The sequence below is a fragment of the Mirounga leonina genome, unplaced genomic scaffold (genome assembly GCF_011800145.1).
Source record: "Mirounga leonina isolate KUSES-001 unplaced genomic scaffold, KU_Mleo_1.0 Mir_91, whole genome shotgun sequence".
Classification (NCBI taxonomy): domain Eukaryota; kingdom Metazoa; phylum Chordata; class Mammalia; order Carnivora; family Phocidae; genus Mirounga; species Mirounga leonina.
This window is the reverse complement of record NW_023270839.1, coordinates 29706178-29729293: the sequence shown is the minus strand read 5'-3', so window position 1 is coordinate 29729293 and position 23116 is coordinate 29706178. Positions and strand designations below refer to the sequence as shown.

Sequence of the window (23116 nt, the reverse complement as noted above, 5' to 3'; positions counted from 1 at the left end):
TAATAAAATAAAGAATTGGTTAATATTATCTGCTGCTTTTTAAAGTAGAAAAATTCATTGGGTTAAGGGGAGGAAGTTCAAATCAAGACTCAAAGTGTGCTTTAAACTTGTGGTTATTTGCAACATTGTATATATCAAAGCCCAGCTGCAGCAGCTCACTTGGCATGCTGTGTGACTTTTTGCTCAATTATAGTGCCATTTTAACTCAGTTTGTAATTTCAACCAATATAAAAATCTGTCAAGTGGCGTCTGTCTGGCTCCGTAGGTAGAGCATGCAACTCTTGATCTTGGGGTCATAAGTTCAAGCCCCACATGGGGGGGGGGAGGGGAGAAGGAAAGCTTAAAAAAAAAAGCTGTCAAAAGATTAGAGTTCTTTCATCACCTAAAAGATTTTAAAGAAATGATAAATGCAATACTTGGTAGAATCCAGCATCTTATATATTTTATTCTATGAAATACAGGCAAGGCACTTAATGAGAAGGCCAAAATGACAGCTAATGAAGAAAACAGGGACACATGCAATCAAAGAGAATTCAACAGGAGTGGCTTACCACATCTCGTACAATAGGCAAAGTTTTTCTCCTGCGGAGATCTGGCATACTGTCAATGCCATAAAGTCCTCGCCCAGCCCTGAAAGGAAAAACAGGAATGATTTCAATGGGAACCGGACTTCCTTTAAGGAAAAAAATCCCTGTTCATGGTAAAAAGGCTGTGAAAAAAGATGAAATGTATACCATGCTTTTCAACTGGTTCACAAAACAAGAACGATCCAAGCCTCTAAGACTTCACCCAAGGAGAAGGAGAAAGACTCTAGCTACCAAAGTGATCACTTGTATTCTTGGATAGTTCTACATACGTTGAAACTTTAAAATATGCCTGGCTTGATTTGGCACACAGTTTTTCTGTCAATATCACAGAGAAGATTAAAAAAAAATTGTTAGTTATATGAAACTTTGTGTCTCCAGGAAGAAATAGAATCAAACCATGGTCAGTGTAAGGTGTAAGTTTGGTCCTCAATGGTAAAACAATTACCTGTATTTGTAAAACTATCATTCTTTTTTAATGTGTTACATCTTCACAGATTAAACCCCAAAGCGGTATCTCAAAGAGCCATAGCTGCATGTAAAATATTTGTGATAACCCTTATACCAGAATTTTCACTTACCTGAATTTATCCCATGGAAAAATGCCAACAAAAGATTAAATTAATTTGTTGTACAAGAATATTCACTGTGACATTTCTTTTTATAATAGCAATAAAAGTTGGGTAACCTAAGTGTTTATTGAATGAATTATATTAATCAATGAGAAGGACATAATAAAGTGAATGAGTTAAATATATATGTGTATAAATGAAAAATACTCACAGTATGTTAAGTGAAAAAAGCAAGTTTGCATATTAGTAAGTTTAATATTATACCATGTTTTTGTGTTTATACATGTACAGAAAATATCTAGAAAGATATTCATTAAATTGATAACTAGAATTACGTTTGCCGAGTGATACTGGGTGGAAGAAAAAGGGAAGATTCTCGCTATGTTATAAATTTGGTAATAGTCAATGTTTTTCTACTAAGCATTGCCAGTTTTGCAATTTAAAATAATCTTAAAATATATTCATTTTTGTTTATTAAAATGAGTTTAATACATTGAATTTGATTTTTGCTGCATCTAAGCTAGTAATTTTATACAACCAAAAATGTGTTCAAGTCACTGATGACAGCTTTGCCTATGCTCACTTGACCTACAGAACTCCTGCTTAACTCTAGCTTAAAGTCAACTTTTTTCACCAGGAACACACAATTGAAAGGTCGGGGTATTAGGTAGGCACCTCGGCTACTGGAACAGGCCACGACAGCCGAAAATATGTTATCAGCATCTCACAGTCCAGTTTTTCTCTGACGCAGAGATGGCCCCTTTGCTCCTGCTGCTTCGCTTAATAAAGGGAGAGTTTTGCATTATTGAATTTTTCTTAGTAGCCATGGTCTTAACTCTAATACTTCTAGTTGCATCAATCACTAGCTCGATGATTTTGAATTCATTAAATTATCATACAACTCATGTGAAATAATAGAAGTAAAATATTAATAAGGATAGAATGATAATAAATAGTAATGTTATAACTTGTATGTTTGAAAGTAAAGATCAAATCCAGTAATAAATGTGAAATATTAAAACCACGGCACATGAGTAAGAAGGATGTCAATGTTGAACGAATCATACTTAAGTTTATGAATTTCAACAAAAAGTTATCTTTAGGTTAGATCATAGAACACAGGAAAATAGTGACAGTGGGGCAGAAATCAAGACAGATGAAAGAAAGAACAGCAAAAGGAGAAACAAGAGGGAAGCTATATGGGTGGCAATATGTGTGGGGCAGATGACACTTGAGATCCTGTCCACCACTGACTCTACAAGAGTTCATACAGTTTCCATCATTGCCCAGAATAATGCCAACTGACATTCTCTAGGCCAATGACTGTGGTAGTCACAATGACAAATATCAAGATTGAGATCACAAAAAACAATCATTAGCAGTACTCTCTTATCAACTGCAAGAAATGGCAACATCAAGTAGGGGAAAGGGGCAAAGAATTCTTCTTTTCAACACCCATCTTCAGAATGTGAACCAACTACTCCAACAGTGTAACTTCTTGCTTCCCTCCTATTCTCTCTCCATATTCTTCCATTCTCCCTACCAGTTCATGCTTGACTCTGCCACATCCCAAACATCACATTCATGGGAAAAGGGTTATGGAAATGGGTTTCTAGAAGGATCTTTTGAGTTACATTTGCTTCAATATAAGGCTCTGATTCCAAGTGGTTTTTATTTTCTACCCCTTGTGAAGAGACTTAATGACATAAAGTGTAATTAATAAATGTCTTTCCACCACATTACATGGCAGTCATACTAACTAGCTGCCTTCAAGTGTTTTGAAATGTTCTGCTAAATAATGTGACTTTAATAACTAAAGAAACACATCCAATTGTTATAATGGTTGATAAAGTGATTTATAAACTACAAAATGTAACATATAGATGGGTGGTGTGTTTTCTTTCTCTCACTAATGACTTCTTTGTTTTCCTTCGGACAGAACTTAATTCAAATTCTTAAGAACACCTAAAATTTTGAGCATATACACACAAATTCAGGAATCAGTTACACACACATTTTCTTGGGTCTTACACTTTATTCCTTTGCTTGTCTCATCAGAACAGAGAAGGCCAAGGACGCAGGCCAAACCTGAGCATTATAGAATAATGAGCCCAAGTTAGAAGACATGGATCCAAAATTTATCTGTCCCGAGTTTGTCATTAATTTCATCAAACCCGTATTTTGTCATTTGTAAAACTGCAATGCAATAAAAGTGTTCGCTTAATCTTTACAGCCTTAAAAATCACATTGTGTTTCCTTATAGTTTTAGCTTTCCATTATTACTACGTATAAACATGTGCTTTCATTTGCTTATTCAGCAATAGCAAAACTTTATTTGCAAATCTGAGTCTTAGAAAAGAAAGGTTTCCCTAATGGCCTTACCTCAAGAGTGGAGAAGCACTTGGTAAATACTATAAAGGTCTATAACAGATGTAAAAAATTTTTGTAATATTTATTGAAAGTGTTCCTAACCAAGTGACATCTGGGAGAGATTAAATTAAAAATGGTGAAGGGGCACCTGGGTGGCTCAGTTGGTTAAGCCACTGCCTTCGGCTCAGGTCATGGTCCCCGGGTCCTGGGATCGATTCCCGCGTCGGGCTCCCTGCTCGGGAGGAAGTATGCTTCTCCCTCTGACCCTCCCCATTCTCATGCTCTGTCTTCTCACTCACTTTCTCTCTCTCAAATAAATAAATAAAATCTTAAAAAAAATAAAAAATGGTGAAGACCAGAAGTATCAATATATAAATAAATCATTGACTTTCTAGGCAAGAGCAAGTTCAGGGAGATCAGTTAAAATCTAGAAGAAACTAGCTAGGCTCAATGATGAAGAGCTCAGGGAGAGTCATCAAGACAGGCAATAGCAGACAAGAAACTCCAAAACCCCACGTTCCTTATACATATATATACACACATGCACACGTGCATACATTTTTCCTTTTTTAGGAAGATATAAAATATCTATTCCAGTTGGTCTAGAGTTGTTACCATTATTTGGAAATGCTTTCACTGTATTCCAAGACAGTATTATCTTCATATCAGAAACGCTGTATCACTGTATAAAATAGTCCCAATCCTCCCCAAACAGCCCCTCTTCAACTATTTAAGAGTTCTCCCTAAGAAAAATGAATCTTTTATGTTGTAGGCATTACAAATGGGATGAAAACATCAGATCTATGGAAATACCTGGAAAGTAAATCATCACATAAAATTGACACAATGGGGGTGCCTTAGTGGCTCAGTCAGTTAAGCATCTGACTCTTGATCTCAGGGCTGTGAGTTCAAGTCCCATGTTTGGCTCCATGCTGGGCATGGAGCCTATTTAAAATAAATAAATAGGGGCGCCTGGGTGGCTCAGTCAGTTAAACGTCTGCCTTCGGCTCAGGTCATGATCCCAGGGTCCTGGGATCAAGCCCACATCGGGCTCCCTGCTCAGCGGGAAGCCTGCTTCTCCCTCTCCCACTCACCCTGCTTGTGTTCCTGCTCTTGCTGTGTCTCCCTCTGTCAAATAAATAAATAAAATCTTTAAAAAAATAAAAATAAATGATAAAATTTTAAAAATGACAAAAGATAAAATTTCATAAATTGTGATGTCTTCTAATTCATTATTTGTTTTATATTACATAGTTCATATTTTTCATAGTTTTATTTCTTAGTTCTTTGCATAATTAAAAGGAGTTTACTGAGTTTAATAAAATTGGAGATATGAGAGTATATTGCTGTATACTTTGACTCAGATTCAGTTAACCATCTTGTTACAGAACACAATACACATTATCTAAAGGGTATATATTCTGTAACTGTTAAACAATCTGATGTCTAAGGTAGAAGGGGTAAGAGCTGATTTTAATATATATTAATAATTATCTGATAATATACTGAATATATATTGATTGCAAAAGAACTCTGAGAAGGCACCAAGAGTATCATGTAGAAACTATCAAACAGATTTTCCAAAGGTAGTACTTTCTGATTATGGGATAAAGATATGCTGTTTCCGTATGTGGGCGGTTGATGGTTAATTGGCAATATTCATAGACTACCTAATATCCATTAGAAATCAGAAAATTAGTAGACTCTGTTTATATGCAAAGGAGTTGTTAAATTAATTGAAGACTATAAGCCTAAAAAAACCAGATCACAGTGTTTCTGTTTATTTCTGTGTTTCCAAGACAATTATTGAGCAGGGCTATGTAATTAATCTTTTTTAGCATTATGGAACACTAAGGCAATGTAAAAGATTAATAATGAATCATTCTAAGTCCCTCTCCTGTAATACAGCTGTCTTCTTTCAGACTTTTAAAAAACATTTCTTTGTATTTATTTAGTTACTTAACGGTAAACATACAGTAATTTATTTTGGTTTTGCTTAATGTCATATATTTTACATACATTTTAACAATTTTCCTGATGAACATTATAAACTTTAATTATTCACCTGCACCTTATTAGGATACGTTATTCAGAATATTCTTTTTTCACCTTTTTATTTTTATTATTGTCAACACTGAATGAGTTATTTGTGTCTGCGTAATTGGATAATTCACTCCCCACATCCAATTAATCACCAATTCCTAAAGATTTTTTTATTCTATATTTCATCACAATCAACACACCATCTGTCATAAGATATAGCATTATATATTTATGTGTTAGGGGGAAAATCAAATTAATCTCTGACACTGTGCCTTCTTAGCAAGTAGAATTTAAATTGTGTATTTATTCAAAGGACCCCCTCTTAAACTGACTTCATCTATGGCATAGATGTGTCATATTTTCAATCATTTTTCAATACATGAAAATAAAAATGTAAACAAAATAAATTGTTATTTCTTAAGTTTCTCATTCAGAGTCCAGCTTTTTAGAATTACTCTTCAATACAGAATTGTCAATGTCTTGGTCTTTGTCCAAATTATGGTCTTTTAAGCCATCAAGAGCAATGGTAATGTAGCATTTTATAAAATTGCCCTTCATTATTGTTCCTTTTATTCCAAGAAGTGGGCAGCTCTGCTGCAGATACTGATGTTGGTAGGCTCTCAATCTCACCGACAGCTTCAAAGGAGATAGACAGGTCTCTTATTCCTCAAATCATCCTAATTTTTCTCTGGACTAAAACATTAAGAAAATGCAATTATCCAGCCCATACCATCAGCAATAACAACAAAATTACAACACTTTCCCACGACAGTTTTAGCTAAGTTTATAAATGTACAGACAATGAAACTCTTGTAATTGCTGCTTGGTTACCAATGTTTTTAAGATTCCATCGATTGGATGCATCTTGATATTTTATAATGCATAAAAATGTATGTTGTAGAATTGATAAAATATAGTACTTTTGGCATCTCCCTCCTGAACCCCCACACAGATAGTGCTATATTCCAGGCCTTACTATTTTAGCTCATCTCTTAGATTTTTTTTTTTTGGGCAGCTCATTTTTTTTTTTTTTAATTGCCAACAGTTCTTTTCCAGAATACAAATCTAAAGATATTTTTTTCATATTCAACATCCCTTATTGCTTCCAAGATAGGGAACAAATCCCTTTCCATCCCAGCAAGATACGACCGCCCCTCCCGTCTCCTCTGAGTTCTCCCTCTACGTTCTTCTTCCAGCTGTCCAGGATGCCTCTGTAGACCCCCAGAGACCTCACACTATTCCCTCCCTTGTCTGTTTTCTCCATTATTTCCTCTACTGGTCCTGGCCTCCTTGGTGGCACAGGCTCACACCTCTCTTAAATAAAATTTGAATGTAACTTTTAAGGTACCTCCTCCCCATCTCAATTAACTGCACTTCTCTATGAGCTCACCCTCAGGGATTCACAGTGGGAGGAGCTGGGTAATGAGCAGAGGAGGGGAGGGGAAATCATGACTCCAGGCCTTAGATGGGCTTATCAGCAGCTGTGTGCAGTCAAAGCAAATATTTGTTACTAACAGAGGATAGCATGCTTTTTAGTTGAACTGTAGCAGAAATGTTTTTTTTTTTTTTAAAGATTTTATTTATTTATTTGAGAGAGAGAATGAGATAGAGAGAGAGAGCACGAGAAGGGGGAGGGTCAGAGGGAGAAGCAGACTCCCCGCCGAGCAGGGAGCCCAATGTGGGACTCGATCCCGGGACTCCAGGATCATGACCTGAGCCGAAGGCAGTGGCTTAACCAACTGAGCCACCCAGGCGCCCAGAAATGCTTTTATTTAAAATTTCAATTCCAGTGTAGTTAACGTACAGTGTTATATTAGTTTCAGGTGTACAATACAGTAATTTGAATTCCATACATTATTCAGTGCTTATTATGATAAATGCACTCTTAATTACCTTCACCTATTTCACCCATCCCCCCCACCCACCTCCTCTCTGGTAACCACAGTTTGTTCTCTATAACTAGGACTCCGGTTGTTTTTGGCTTGTCTCCCCCCGCCCCTTTTATTTTTTCTCTGTTTGTTTAGTTTCTTAAATTCCACCTATTAGTGAGATCATATGGTATCTGTCTTTCTTTGACTGGCTGATTTCACTTATTGTACTCTCTAGCTCCACCCATGTTGTTGCAAATGGTGAGATTTCATTCTTTTTTAGGCCTAGATGATATTCTATTTTGTGTGCGTGGCTGAGTGGCTCAGTTGTTAAGCGTCTGCCTTCGGCTCAGGTCATGGTCCCAGGGTCCTGGGATGGAGCCCCGCATCGGGCTCCCTGCTCGGTGGGAAGTCTGCCTCTTCCTCTCCCACTCCCCCTGCCTGTGTTCCTCTCTCGCTGTCTCTCTGTCAAATAAATAAAATCTTAAAAATAAATAAATAAATAAATAAATAATAAATAAAATAAAAAATTAAGATTCTTATCTTTGAAACAGTACCTGGAAAGAGCAAGACCAAAGCCTGAGGACCAGGGAGAAAGTCAATGACCTCACACTGAAATGAGTTAGCAGGCAAGGGCTTTGTCACCGGAAGAAGAGCCTTGTTACTAGACAAGTAAATACTTCTTAACCTTTATGATCTCAGTTATCTTATATGGAAAATGGAATAATGACTGTCCCTGTAGCATTTTGGGGAGAATTGAGATAATATATTTAGGTAGGTGATATATTATTGGTAGTAATTAATTTATTATAGACTTGTGTAGGCAGGGACATTATTGAAGTTGATCAAATATATCCTGCCTCACTGCTGCCCTGGGGCTATTTATATTCCTCCAAACTAAAGAATAGATTTGTAGCACAGTTTCTGTAGACAGGAAATTATAGGTAGCTATCTACTTGAAGAATTAAAGAAAAAGAAGGGCAGAAAGCCAAAGTTGTGATTATACTCTACGCTGTACTCTGAGCTCTATTAACTTTCTCTTTGGACTCAGTTTTGGTCTAGACTTCTTTCCTCTGCCAATCTCGTTCTGCTTAGCACCTCAGCTCTGATGATGATGCATGTTGGCTGAGATTATTCCTTGTTTCACGCTTATCTACAATCCTGGTCCCAGCTATTTAGCTTCCTGTCAGACAAGGGTCTCACAGATGCCCCAACCAAGTTCATTTTTTTCCTGTTAATTCTAATCTTTGAAAAACACTGTTTTTATCTTCTCAACTTTATAAGCCTTGTCTCAAAATGGAAATAAAACTCAAAGCATAAAGCTTCTCCTCAGTACTAATTATTCCAGACTCCTCCATATTCTCTTATCTCCTGGATTCTCTTAACTGTGGCCATAAAGTAGAATGTTTGTCTTTATTGGAAATCACATAGAGTCCTCCAGACTACCCTTGATGGACTCTTTGGCAGCAACTATGTTAGACACCCCCACATGCTCTCTGTCCATAAAACCACTGCAGCCATATTTCCTCTTGCCTTGGAGTGATCACGAATTCTTTGGTTGAGCAAGAGAGGAAATAACTGGCTTGAGTTTAGAGGACATGGTTGTATGACAAATATATACAATTTTGTACCCTGGGACAATACTGTTAACATCTGAGAAGGGGAAAATGAGACTTAAACAGGGTACAGAATATTCATATCTTCCATCTCTCGCCCTCTCTGGCATGTATTAATAAAACAGTGAACTGGCATGTTGAATTGCCTGTCATTTTTAAGCGCTTTTTCTTTCACTGGCTTGCTTTCCCTCTTTTGCTCTTTCTCTAATTCAGGCAGTAAATTTGTACACAGAGTGATTCCACTGAAGCAGGCAAGAGGCATGTTTATTCTACTGAGTGCCTGGAACACAGTGGGTATCAATAAATCGTTTTTAAATGTTCTTGAGTATTTCCACAAACCTATCAGCATTTTTAAGCCAAGACATCCATTATAGGAACAATTATTTTCTCTGCAAATATTTTTTTCATGTCTCTTTCTGATTTCACTGTTTTTAATACTATCATTTGGCTAGTCGCAGAGGTTTAAAATCCTAAATAACAGCTAATCCAAGATGTAAGATTCAAGCGACCTAAGAAATGACATGTTCCCACATTCTTGTATTTTAAGGATATTGAAACTGAGCTGCAAAGAATGTAAATGCTTGTATGAGATACCCAGCTGACTGGCAGCAAGCCAGAAATACTCGGGGCTCCAGATCATCACTGCAATCCTTCCTTCTCTGCTTCTAATATCCAAGAGGCATCAAGATTTGTGCATCTTCTTTCTCATCTCTATTTCTCTCCTGTCATCCTCACATCCTCTTCTCAATTGTACCTTCCTTTAGATTTGGATCACCACAATTTGGTCATAAGTCTGATTATTAGGCTGGGAATTCTTCTCATGGACTTTGTGATGACCAATCTCCCCATCTCCATTCTTTCCCGTCTTCCATTCATCTTGAACAAACTGCTGCTTCCACCTTCCTGTAGTTCGTGCCCATGAGACTAACTTGACCAAAGGATGCTGGAAGAAGACCAGTCTGGCAGTGCTGCTCATGATGGATTAGAGGACGGGTAAAGGAGACAGATGGTCTAAAAAGATTGTTGAAGTAACCCTAGGTCCTTTAATGGGTTCCTTAACGAGGGTCTTGACTGAAGTGGTTTCACCGTTTTCTTTTTCAACCCCTTCATTCTGCTTTATGAACTCTGGTAGAATTCCCAATTCAAACCACTATAATAATTTAAAGTGCAAATGGCCACATTATCAAGGACAGGCTTTTTATTCCACTAAATTACTTTCTCCTTTCCTAGGCATTTGACCTCTTAATGCTCCATAATGCTTTTTAACACTTTAAGCAGGCTCTTTCTTTCAAACCCTTGTTCCTTTGAAACAAGGTTTCAGAAGTGCTGACTACCTCATTATTTAACTTTACATTATTTTTTTAAGCTAATGCCATTTTTAACTTTTTAAAGAGATAAAGGGGATGTGAAGGATTTACTATCCTGGTGTGACATTTTGTACTTCCAGTGATCAAAAATATTTTTTTCATAGCAAAAACAACCAAATGGTCCTAGGTTTTATTACAATGAGTTGCAGAAGTGAAAATGTAAAACGCAGCCCTCAAAACATTCCCCTGAAGGTTTTCTCAATGTTAGGATTGAGGGAACAATGTCAGGTGTTGGGGACTAACTTCTAACAACTGAATTACAGTGTGTACCTTCTAGGGCTCATTTCCTTAACAGATTGTTTATCAAGTGGGCAATATAGCCTTTCCTGGGGCTTGCAATTCCCTGTAACAAAAACCTTTCTTCTTCCATAACATTGTCTGCAGCTAAATTAACCTCATACGTTATGACAGGCTACAGGACAGAAAATAAAAAATTCAGCCCCAAACTTTCTCATAGTTCAGCACCCATTATTGTTGGATAAAATTTTCCATTTAATTAAAATTCATGCTACAAAGGGTCTCAATTTAGAGTGTTAGTTTTTAAACTCCTAAACCATGCTTCTGTGGCTGAAAGCTGTTGCAAATATGACATCGTGTGTATTAATGCTCCTTGTTTTGAAGCTAATTTTCTTAGTAATCTCTCTCTGGAAATTCTCTGCATCCATTTATATATAGTTTCTAAGCTAGTGATTCATAAGTTAATGAAAGACCAGCTTCTTAATATGTTTTACTTAAATGCCATTACATAGAATCAAATATCCAATAGCAAAGAAGTTAACATTTATCAAAGCTGAAATCTTAGATTCCTTTTAATTATACTGTTCTTTATACATAGGCTGCATAGTTAATCCTGTGAACTGTTTCACAATCCTTCTCCTATCACTAATGAAAATTAGTAGTCCTTGATGGCAGAGACTAATGTTATTTGGTGTTTGCCCCTCATAGCCCAGGCCCCTCTTATTATTAGACAATATTTTCTGTGTACTTTTTTTTTTTTTTTTTTTTTTTTTTTTTACCGTTTCCCTCTACAATGCTAACAGAAACACAAAGCATGACCCAGACTTTAGCTGAGAATAAAGACACATTCAACCTAGGGGTCGAGCTTTGATAGGCAGTACCAAGAAACGCCTTGAAAGCCCACTTACCTCAAAGGATAAAGAATGAAGAAGAAAGAAGAAAACTCATGCTATGTGCATCTTGGGAAGTACCCCAGTCACAGAACAACTGAGTCAAGCCCTGGTTGTATGTTATCCCATGGTTGTCCTGTTATTTTCAGGAATTTGCGGAATTTTTAAAGTAGAATTAAAATCTAATATTAGAAAAACAATAAATATGTACCAGGTACTGTTTTGATGAATCGCCAACTAAGGGGGTAAGTGTTGAAGGGATTCCAATTGAATCAAACAAGCAGGGATAGAATATAATATTGTAATAGCAATTATATTTTTTTAAGGAAATGTTTCTCTGACCACTGATTCCTAGTTCATTACTTCTTTCACTCAGCAATCCTGTCTGTGCTCTGATTCCCTGGATGGATGAACTCAAGTCCTATGACAGGCAGACTTCTGATACCATTGAACTAGAGAACATTTTCATACCTCTGAAAATTTTAAGCACAACTACCAGTTATGCTGGGCAAGTTAAGAAGTGGCTTCTCTTATCTGTCCATCTGCTGCAAATCATTTCTCTGCAACCCATGAGGATACTCAGAGGAGTGACTGCCCAGGGTTGTACAAGTGATCAGAAGCTTACAAAGTTTTTAACTCAACTTCCTGATCTTAAATAACTTTATTGAATAGCCTAGGACCAATTTGACCATGCTACCAACACACTCAATTTATTTTATTTATAATGCACATTATAATTACTTGCCCATCTATCTGACTTTCCCCTACATTATGGAATCCTCAAAGTAGGAACTATATACAATTTATTTTTAATCTCCAGTATTTAGTGTAGGACTTGACATTTATTAGTATTGGTAAACATATTCCTTAGTAAATAAAAGGAAAATTAATGATTGGAAGAACTCCTTTCAGTTATTTTTTAGGCACTCCTTGCAAAGGCAAATAAACATCCACAATTAGAATTTTGAGTAATTAGGAATTTTAAAATTGTTCTAGATTTTTCATCTGCCTTAGGATTTGGAACAAAGATGATCATTCTAACAGGTATGCGTCTCTGAAAATTGAAGAACAAATCAATTCATCATTTGTGTAATCCAAAATGTTGTTCTTACTGTTCTTAACATAGGAACATTTTGCCGACTCAATGCAATCAGGGGTTAAACAGAGAATAAGTATTGTTTGTTCCTAATGAACATGCCTTGCAATTTCAGGTATGGTTACTGGCATTGAAATGGAGCTTGAAACACACACACACACAACCAAAAGGTAATTACAGTTGTTTAGACAAACAAACTGAGGGTTCTAGAGGGGAGAGGGGTGGGGGATGGGTTAGCCTGGTGATGGGTATTAAGGAGGGCACGTACTGCACGGAGCACTGGGTGTTATACGCAAACAATGAATCATGGAATGCTACATCAAAAACTAATGATGTAATGGATGGTAATTAACCTAACATAATAAAAAAAAGACAAATCCATCTATGTTTAGCTTAATGTGTAATCAACTCTGCTAGGAGACCGTCAAACCAGTTTTCTAGAAACATTTTTTTTAAACACAGTATTTAAAACAAACAAACATAAATCTAATTAGAATCGAAGGGAGGGGGAAGGAACCAAACTAGGCAGATTTGGGGGATTTGACTGTGCTGATTGGGAAGCAGAAAGAGGAAAGACCTTGCATATTCTGCTCGACTGCTATGAGGAGCACCTTAGGTGGATAATCAGCAGTTTCTCAATGCATGGTGATATTAGACCTGACTTTTGATAACTGCATGATTGTCTGGATTTGGGCAAGAATCTTCTGGCCATTGGTGTATAAGTATAGTTACTTGAAAACGGGCATGTTTCTGATATGGTCATTAATACAAAAATGATACAAAGATCTACCTGAATTTTTCCTTTGGGTGCACACCTGCCAGGCATTTGTCCACCATGTGGAGCTCTCCTCTGCTCTTTGGCACAGTGATAGCTTAGCTACTTACACCTTATTGTGATTATTTCATCATGGGAAATGAGGAAAAGAGAATACATGTCAAGTTTGTTTATAAAATGCAAGTTCTATGATAACAGAACAAAGGTAGCAACCTTCTACCAGTTACCAAGTGCTAGTCACAGAATATATTAGTTCCTGTTATCCTAAGTTGGTCATTTTGGCTCCCTATGCAAGCTAAAGCATTTAAGCCAATGACATTTAGGACCCCATATAAAATAAATGGGTCATAAGACTAAGCCAGTGAGAAGTAATCAACTGGCTCTTAACTTATAACCTGGGGGTAATGTATGAGGGAAGAACAGAATTTTACCACTGTTCATAACAGTGTTATAGGGGATGGGAGTTAAGGCTGCATCCGGACCTGAGTCCTGCTTGCTTCAAGGCTAGGCAGCTGTCATGAAAACTCATTCCCTTTTATTTTCTCTAGTAAAAGCATCTAAGACTAGTTACGTCAAATATGGCATATCCCAAGAAGTCTCACTATCATTACACTTTTTATCCTCTGTCTCTACTAAATAGTAGAGAGAAAACTAATACAAACAGTGGAAGTTGGGGAAACGGGCGTTTGGTACTATTACTTCCATTTTGTCCAATGTAAGTAGTGGTGCACCATAGATAGTCTCATGATTCTGGAGAGCAGATTGTGCACATCTTTCCTGAATTCCATATTCAGAGATGTCACATTCATAGCTTGAAATTGGCCATGAGAGAGTAACTTAGACCAGGAAAATAGGCAAACACTACAAATTAGTTTTGGGGTTTTTTGTTGTTATTTTAATTTTTATTTTATTTATTTATTTTTAAAGATATTATTTATTTATTTGACACAGAGAGAGAATGAGCACAAGCAGGGGGAGTGGCAGGCAGAGGCAGAGGGAAAAGCAGGCTCCCCACAGAGAAGGGGGAGCCCGATGTGGGACTCGATCCCAGGACTCGGGGATCATGACCTGAGCCGAAGGCAGTCGCTTAACCAACTGAGCCACCCAGGCGCCCTTTTGTTGTTATTTTTAATGGAGAGCCAGTTGTAAGACATTTACTAATATATCACTAATCACAACTCTTGCTAATATTCCCAGTAAGAAACTCCTATAATTTGTCACTTCACTACCTGAACTCATCTGTTCCCATTCATCTCTATATTTGGTTGATATGGACCCTTAGTATTTTTATCATCTTTGTACAAATGATTCAGTTCTTAATATCTTCCTCAGAAACTCAACTGAACAGGAAGTCAGTATAGAATACACATAAATAGTCACGTAATTTACAGCAATGGCTTCATGATTGTCTAGCCAAATTAATTCACTTTAACATTTACTGAGCTCCTAATATATATCTAGACTACTAACTGCCATGCAGTGTTGAGAGACAATTCTTCATGGGTCTCTTGCTTTTCTGTACACCTTGTGAGTGGAGGCACTAACTTTTGTTCTAGACTAACTCTTCACAGACGTACAAAGAGTACACACAGAGATAGTGTCCTCCTCTGGAATAAAGGACAGATCCATGTGCTGGCCAGTAAAGTAAATATAATGTCTCCCTCTGGGGCAAAATCTGAGCTGGTTTGCTTTTTAGAGATTTAGGTTTCCTGAGCTCAAAAACTGATGCAAATCCACTGTGTACCTTGCATCTTCCCAGGTCCACCTTTACATTGTCCACCTGGGGCCTAACAGACAATGGGAATGGATGCAGACATAAAGCTCATACCACCTGCTGTGTCTTGAGTAACAGCATCCTGTCTCTGACCTAGTGTGGCCTCAAGTCTTCTGCCAGCATCTATGAAAATGTGGTAGACTATCTTGTCAGCTAGTAAATAGGGTAAAATATTAGACACTTCACAGTTTCTAAAATGGAGGACATATAATAAGTTTATTCTTGGCCTTGAAGATACATATAAACTTGCTGAGATACGTGATGATGTATGAACACGTGTAATTATAAAGCACTGAACTGCATACAGCCAAAATATATAAAGCTATATGAAGTAGTTTAAAAAGGAAAAGATTTGTCCCATAAATGTTTGAATTTCTCATCATGAAGAAATTTATGATACAGCATTCATTTCATTATAAAAAAATAAGTATTTTATGCCACACAATCCTTATTCATGATATTGTTAGATAAGAGCATTAATCATCTAATTAGTGACAAAACTAATTTAAAGAACCAAGATAGAAATGATTTTCAACAAATCACCGATGTGAAAAATTAACACTTATCCTGCTAGATGAAAAAGAAATACTTTCGTTTTCCTTGCTTAATAAAATAAACGATATTAAATATTTCATCAATTTGTTGAATATCAACTGTGTGACAGGTAGTACACTAGACTATAAGCATTCATTATAATACAATAACTTGTCAAGTAGAAATTACTCTTTCTATTTTATAGAAGAGGAAACTGTGGTTTAGAGAAGTTAATTTATTCAAAATAAATACAGCTACTGAATAGCAGGAGATTGTTTCAAATACTAGTCAAGTAGTTAGGAAACACTATGTCTTATACCTACTTTTAATAAAACAAACATATTAACATGTGCCAGGCTCTACACACACTCTCTCTGGAGCATTTCGGAGAGTTTATAATTGAAGCACAGAATTGGGGCTCCCAGTTGTTTCTGGGATATTTGCCCCACTATACCTCCAATTCAACCTGAAGCCATTCCTTCCCAGGCACTTATTTCTCCGTACATCTAACACTCAGGATGGAATGAGACAAGGCAGAGGGGCTGAGGACAAAGGTTGAAGACGAGTGTCCAGCATCCCAGGGACACTTGCTTTCAGCATGGGAGCCCTGAGCCATGAGGAAGACAAGGGCAAGGTGTTCAAGGTCCAGGGACTTGCCTAATTCATCATGGATTCACCTTGCATAAAGAATCTCCTCCTCTCTTAGAGACCTTGAATCACACAAAGAGTTCTTGCTCCATTTTGGGTTGACTGTGTAGACAAACACTGGTAAGCATAAATATATTGGGGTCAAAAATAATACACAAGAATCAAGAAGTGATTTTACTTTTTCTTTGAAAAAATATACACCAGAATTCAAATAGTATAGTTTAGAACCATTATATAAAATTTTTTAAATATCCTCTTCTCAATGAGACTTACTTAACCTTACCACTCTACTGCACTGATGCAGACTGCAACCTACATACTGCCCCTACTCTCCCCCCAAACCTCACCCCAACTTCAGAACTCCCAATCTCCTTCATCCTGCTTTTTTTCTATTTTCATAGTTCTTACGACCATCTTATACATTATATAGTTTAGTTGTGTTTATTATTATCTGTCATCCCTACTAGAATTCAAAGCAGCTGCTTTCCACACATTAACTCATTTAATCCATACAATAAATCTGTGAGATGCAACTCCTATTATCATTTTAGAAGTCAGCATACTGAAATACAGGGATGTTAAGTATCTGCTTCAAAAGCATACCACCAACAATTACAGAGCTGAGTTTAAACCCAGAGAGTCTTGTTTCAAAGCCAATCTTCCTTACGGCCACATCAGGGATTGATACTCATTATAACGACCTGAGCCATTTCAAGAAAAGACAAATATGTTCTGAATGTTTTAAGAAGGCAGAAATGTATGTATTACTTTGTAGAAAAAAACTTAATCAAAATTATTGTAATAAAATATTACTTAAGTATCTTTAATGGGCACCTCAGTTATCTAGATAATTAATTTAATGGGGTACCATTCCCTCAAATATTTGGTCAATTATAGAATTCCAGTGGAGCATATTTCTGTTTCCATAATTTCTTCCCCTCTCTCCTTCCCCTAATCCTTTTCTCTTTCCTGCTCCACTCCTGTCCTTCATCTTCTCTCATACTTGATCATCACCATCATCACCACCCCCAAGGTGTCACTGCTATCATAAATTGGCTCACTGCATTGTATGAGAATGCTTCCTCTGAGATTGTGCAATGCAGAATTTTAGTCAAAACTTTCATTGAAGGCCCATGTTATTCTTGCTACTTCAGAGACCTTAATTTTATTTCCCACTGGAAGTGGGTTGTATTTTAACGACCCCAGCACAATGCTTTATATATTGGGAGTTATAAACAAAACTGGAGGTCACCACATTCTAGACTTCTGACATTCATAAATTGTGTTCTTGCCAGAGCAATTTCATAAGCCAACAGCCCCTGCCTTGCAGTTTCACTTTGTTGTAATTTTCCAGATTGTGATCGTTTGACCACACTAAGAGTTGACTCCTTATATTCACTTCATCTCTTAGAAGCGCCATGAAGTTCCCATTTTTACATTACACTTGCTGAAAAGTACCACAAATACCTTTAACACAATTTATTGTCTGATCTAGACAGAATCGTATCTGACAGTCACTTCCTTCACTTGCTCATTTCTGCCCAACTGTGAGGATGATCTGCTTTACCTTAGGAAGAAGCAGCAAAGTGATAAGAGTCCTTAAATATTGTGGGCATTGATTCATGGCCCATACTTTAATAGCTGTCAACCATTTAAATGTCTAAACAGAGGCAATATTCTCATTTGTTAACCATTTTCTGTTAGGACTGCTGATGGAGGGAGGTGGGCAGGGAATGGGCTAAATGGGTGATGGGCATTAAGGAGGGCACCTGTTGTGATGAGCACTGGGTGGTATACGAAAGTGATGAATCACTAAATTCTACACCTAAAACCAATTTTACCATCTATGTTAATTAACTAGAATTAAAAAAAATACTTGGGGTGGAAAAAAAGAATGCTAGGCTGCACTGAACTGTTCAAAGAAGATAAAGCTGAGTTCAGAATAATTTTTTCCAGTGAAAAAACTCTTTTTTGCTCCTATGAAACTAACTTCTATTCATGTAAATGAGCATTTAAGGTGATTAGAGGATGAGGGGTAGGGACCTTATGAAGACTGATTTAGGCAGGGCAAGTAGGTGGTAAATGAATAGTGCAAAGAGAAGGAGAGATACTATTACAGGACCAAGACAAAAAACAAAACAAAACAAAACAAAACAGAAAAATCACCATCTATAAATATTTTTAGAAAGGTGATTTTTTAAAATTTTGTAAAGAGTATAACATCAGGAATAATGGTACTCTTAAAAATTGATCATTTACTACAAATCCAATTTGTTATGCATTACTACTTCAGTATCCTTGACTTTATATTTTGTTATCTTAGATGATAGTAAATTCTTGATCTAAAATTAAATTATACCATAATTCATCAAAGTAAGAATTTAATAGTTCTGCTAGAGAAGTGTATCCTTAGACATGCATAGTTTAATCCTACACCAGTCATAAATTCTCAGAAGCACAGCTGTAATTTCAACTGATTTAATTACTTGTCTCCTCACTGGTGACCCAATTTTGGGGATACCGCATTATACTGTCTCCCTGTGTTGCTGCACCCCACAACATACTCTGAGGAGTGTGCACAGAAAGGTGAAGGGTATGTATGCCAGATCATGGTTGCAAGTCAGGAGCTTGGCTTCTGGTTAGAAATCTATGTGTGATTTCTCAGGCTTGACCATAAGCAATTATGAAGGCTCTACATGGCAGGGCCTCATCGAGGTAAATCAGCTGCCCTCCTCGACCAGATTTGGTGCGTAGCTCTGGAGGGAGGTGCAGTCACAGACTGCACAGACCCACCTGGCTGGACATGTTCTTTCACATATTTTCATTCCTGGCTCTGGTGCCTTCATTCCTAGGCCTCTTTATTTGAGACCTTGGGCAGGTCTTTAGGTAGCTCTTTAGGTCTCCCTATAGGGGCTGGAGAGGCAACCTTGGAAGACATTTCTCCCCACTCTGACCCAGTACTTTTCCACTCCTAATCCCTTCCTCTTGCCTCCCCACCTAAAACACCCACCTCAGGGTCAATAAAACTGCTGGAGCCCTTTGTTCTGGGTTCCCTAAACAGTGAGAAGGACTCACATGTCTGCACTGATCCTCCTGGCCCTCTATCCCCAATCCATGGGGAAAATGGATTAGCAGTTGGCTCTTCCTCTGGGTTTAGACTCTTGCTTATACCCTAACAGTAGGTGATTAAAGGCTTAACTCTTTCATTTTTGGCTTGCTATTGTAATCGGCTGTTCTGAGCACCTGACAGCTGGGCTCTCTCTCCCAGCTCAGCTGAGTTTCTGACAGTAAGAACTACAGATAATTTGCAAAGCATAGGGAAAATTCAAAGGTGACATGACAAGACATTTTAAATGTTTAAAGAACAAGTTCCATGGCAGACAAAAGGGTACTTGGTTTTCAATTACTGTAGAAATCAGAACTAGGACAAATTGGTGGAAATAACAGGCAATTAGAAAGTGAATCATCACCAATAACTATAACTACAATAAACATGGAAACAGCCAGTATCTACAGAGCCTTCACTGTATGCCAGGTATGAAGCACAATGCTAAGAGCTATACAAAAGGCATTTCACTGCTTTCTCATTAATGCTGTTGAAAAATGAGGACCTAATGTTCTTGGAAGAATTGCTTTAATGAGTTCCTTACCAATGGAAATATACAAGCTGAGACATTCTGACTGTTAGTATGATAGCATAGGAAAAAAATCTTACTTTGGTGGGAGAGGAGGAATGAGAAAACTAATAGTTCTCTTAAATGGCTGATCATCATCATAATCTACAGAGTTTAAAAAAAAATGGAAGTAGGTGTTTGTTTTTTAAAAGAGTATTACACTACCAATCATCACCCCTTTTAGCATATTCTCCTGACCCAAGATCTGATTTAGCAAGGTCGTGATTAACGAGATCTACGGGCACTGAGGAGAATAAACTGAATGCCTTTGTAACAAAAGAGAGCGACAGAGAGAGAGAGAGAGAGAGAGAGAGAGAGAGAGAGAGAGAGAAATCTACAGAGAACAATGACATCTATGTTTTAAAAAATTCTTCAGTACTCTGATGAATCAGAATTAGGAACCATCACTTCTAATATCTCCCAGGTCTAAGATTTAAGAAGGCTGAGAGAAAATAGTAAAAGAAGGTCTATTTTAGGATTAAAATTATTTTAATGTGTCACTTAAGCTGTTTTAGGATGAAATAATTTATCTATGTAATAATGTAAGTGACATATATATGATATAAACACTCATATTTATTACTCAATTCAAAAAAATATTTCCAATATTATTCAACTCTCCTCAGTTTTATTCTACTTCTCCAGAGGCAACTATCCTGAATTTTTAGAAACTCCCTTGCTCTCCTCAACACTACTGTTTTAATTACTAGAGTTTAAAAATAAGTTATTTATCTGATAGGATAAGTGCCTCTGCCTTGTTTATTTTCTTAAAGAATTGCATTAGCTATTATTCCCTTTGTCTTTCATAAATGTTTTAGATTTCCTTTCCAATTAAATTTAAAAACCTATTGAGATTTTAACTATGTTGAACCTATAGATCAGTTTACTAAGAGTTCATTATCTTTACATTGGGCCATCCTATCCATAAATGTGGTATATCTCAAGCTTTGTATTTTTCCAAAACTGGCACAAATATCCACTGGAGTGTTCCGATAGTACTTACACTCTTACTAACATGGTGAATTCTTCCTAAATTGTATTTCTCTTTGTTAACAATATAGAGAAATGCAATTTTGTATACTAAGCTTATCCAATATTCTCTCTAAATAGGCTTATTAAAACTAAAAATTTGTTTGAAATTTTAGTTTTCTATTTAGACCACTGTATAATCTTCAAATAATGAAAGTTTGGTTTTCTGTGTCCAAACATTATAACTTTTATTTCTTTTGCTTTTCTCATGGTGCTGTTTAGAATCTCCAGAACAATGCTGGATAGAGGTAGTGAGAACAGATGTTTTCTCATTCCTGGTTTTAAAATGATTTTTTTTTTTTTTTTTTTTTACTATAACATGATATTTCCTATAGGCTTTTGTTATATAAATTCCTCAGGTTAAGACATTTTTCTTTCTAATTCATTAGGATTTTTTTTTTTTTCAAAAACCACTAATGGGTTTTCAATCTTTCTGAATGATTTTTTACAATCTGCTGAAATGGTCATATACTTTTTCTCTTTTAATCAACTCGGATAAAATAGATTACCTGCTGTTAAATCAGACTTTCATTCCTGGGATAAACCTAACTCGGTCATGATATACCATCCTTCTCTACATTACTGGATGCTATTTAATATTGTCTTTAGTGATTTCAATCCACACACATAAGTGAGCATGACCTATAACTTTCTTGCTTCATATCTGACTTGTCTGAATTAGCTATCAAGGTTATTCTAGTTCCATAAATAAGTTGGAGAGTGTTTCCTCTTTTTCTATTATCTGCAAAAATGAATTCAGGACGGGCCTTCCTAGGGTTCACTTTATGTAGGAAACTCCACTACAAAAACTCATTTTTGGAGGTCTCTCGTCCTTTTCTCTTGTGGCCTGCATACTGCTAAAGTTAAAAATCTAGTCTGAGATTAACAGATGCCCCTAGGACAGGTGATACTTTGCTTGTCTGTCTGGATTTGGACTCCCAGGTCATTATAAGGATTTTCCTTACTTTCTTATAAACTCAGCCATGCATTTAAGAGGTGGACTTTTATGTTTTATTTAGGAAATGAGTGTGTGTCATACCTTTAGCGGAGAGAAAGATAAACCCTGTCTCATTTATAGAAGAGCTTTCTAACCTTGAAACTTAATTTGCTTGAATAACTACAGGGACATATTCATAGAATTGGTGAATTTGGGATGAAACAAAGATGGCCATGCCCATGCAGTACTGTGTGAGAGAGGGAGAGCATGTGTATTTGCAAGGTGGCGGTAATTAGATAAAATAAGATGCCGCTGTGGTACAGCAAGCTCTATAGCTTATTTAAAATTAATTCAGCTTCTGAATTATTTTCACTTAGCATAATACTTTCTAGGGCCATCCATGTTGTTGTAAATGGCAAAAAATCTCATTCTTTTTTATGGCTGAATAATATTCCATTCTGTATATATACACCACATCTTTTTAATCCATCTATCAATGGGCAGGTAGTCTGCTTTCCATATTTTGGCTATTGTGAATAATGCTGCAATAAGCATAGAACTGTATACATCTTTTTGAATTACTGTTTTTGTTCTCCTTGAGTAAATACCCAGTTGTGGAATTACTGGATCATGTGACATTTCTATTTGTAATTTTTCGAGGAACATCCACACTGTTTTCCACAGTGGCTGTACCAATTTACATTCCCACCAATGGTGCACAAGGGTTCCTTTTTCTCTACATCCTTGCCAACACTTGCTATTTCTTGTATTTTGATTCTAGCCATTCTGATAGGTGTGAGGTGATACCTCATTGTGGTTTTGATTTGCACTTCCCTAATGATGAGTGATGTCGAGTATCCTTAAGTGTATCTGATTGGCCATCTGTATGTCTTCTTTGGAAAAATACCTATTCAGTTACTCTGCCTATTTTTTCATTGATTTTTTTTTTTTTTGGTGTTGAATTGCAGGAGTTATTTATATATTTTGGATATTAACCCTTTATCAGGTATGTCATTTGCAAATATCTTCTATTCAGTAGGTTGCCTTTGTGTTTTGTTGAGGGTTCCCTTTGCTGTGCAAAAGCTTTTTATTTTGATATAGT

The 23116-nt window shown here is 36.6% G+C and overlaps 1 protein-coding gene across 2 annotated transcripts in view; it reads right to left on the bottom strand.

Moving 5' to 3' along the window:
• The window catches only part of UNC13C (unc-13 homolog C), a 565259-nt gene that overhangs the window by 363930 nt on the left and 178213 nt on the right, over positions 1-23116 (bottom strand). For both annotated transcript variants that reach the window (XM_034993923.1, XM_034993924.1), the window contains one exon: positions 552-630. In XM_034993923.1, coding sequence (XP_034849814.1) covers positions 552-630 — 79 coding nt within the window. The remainder of the gene's footprint in view (positions 1-551; positions 631-23116) is intronic.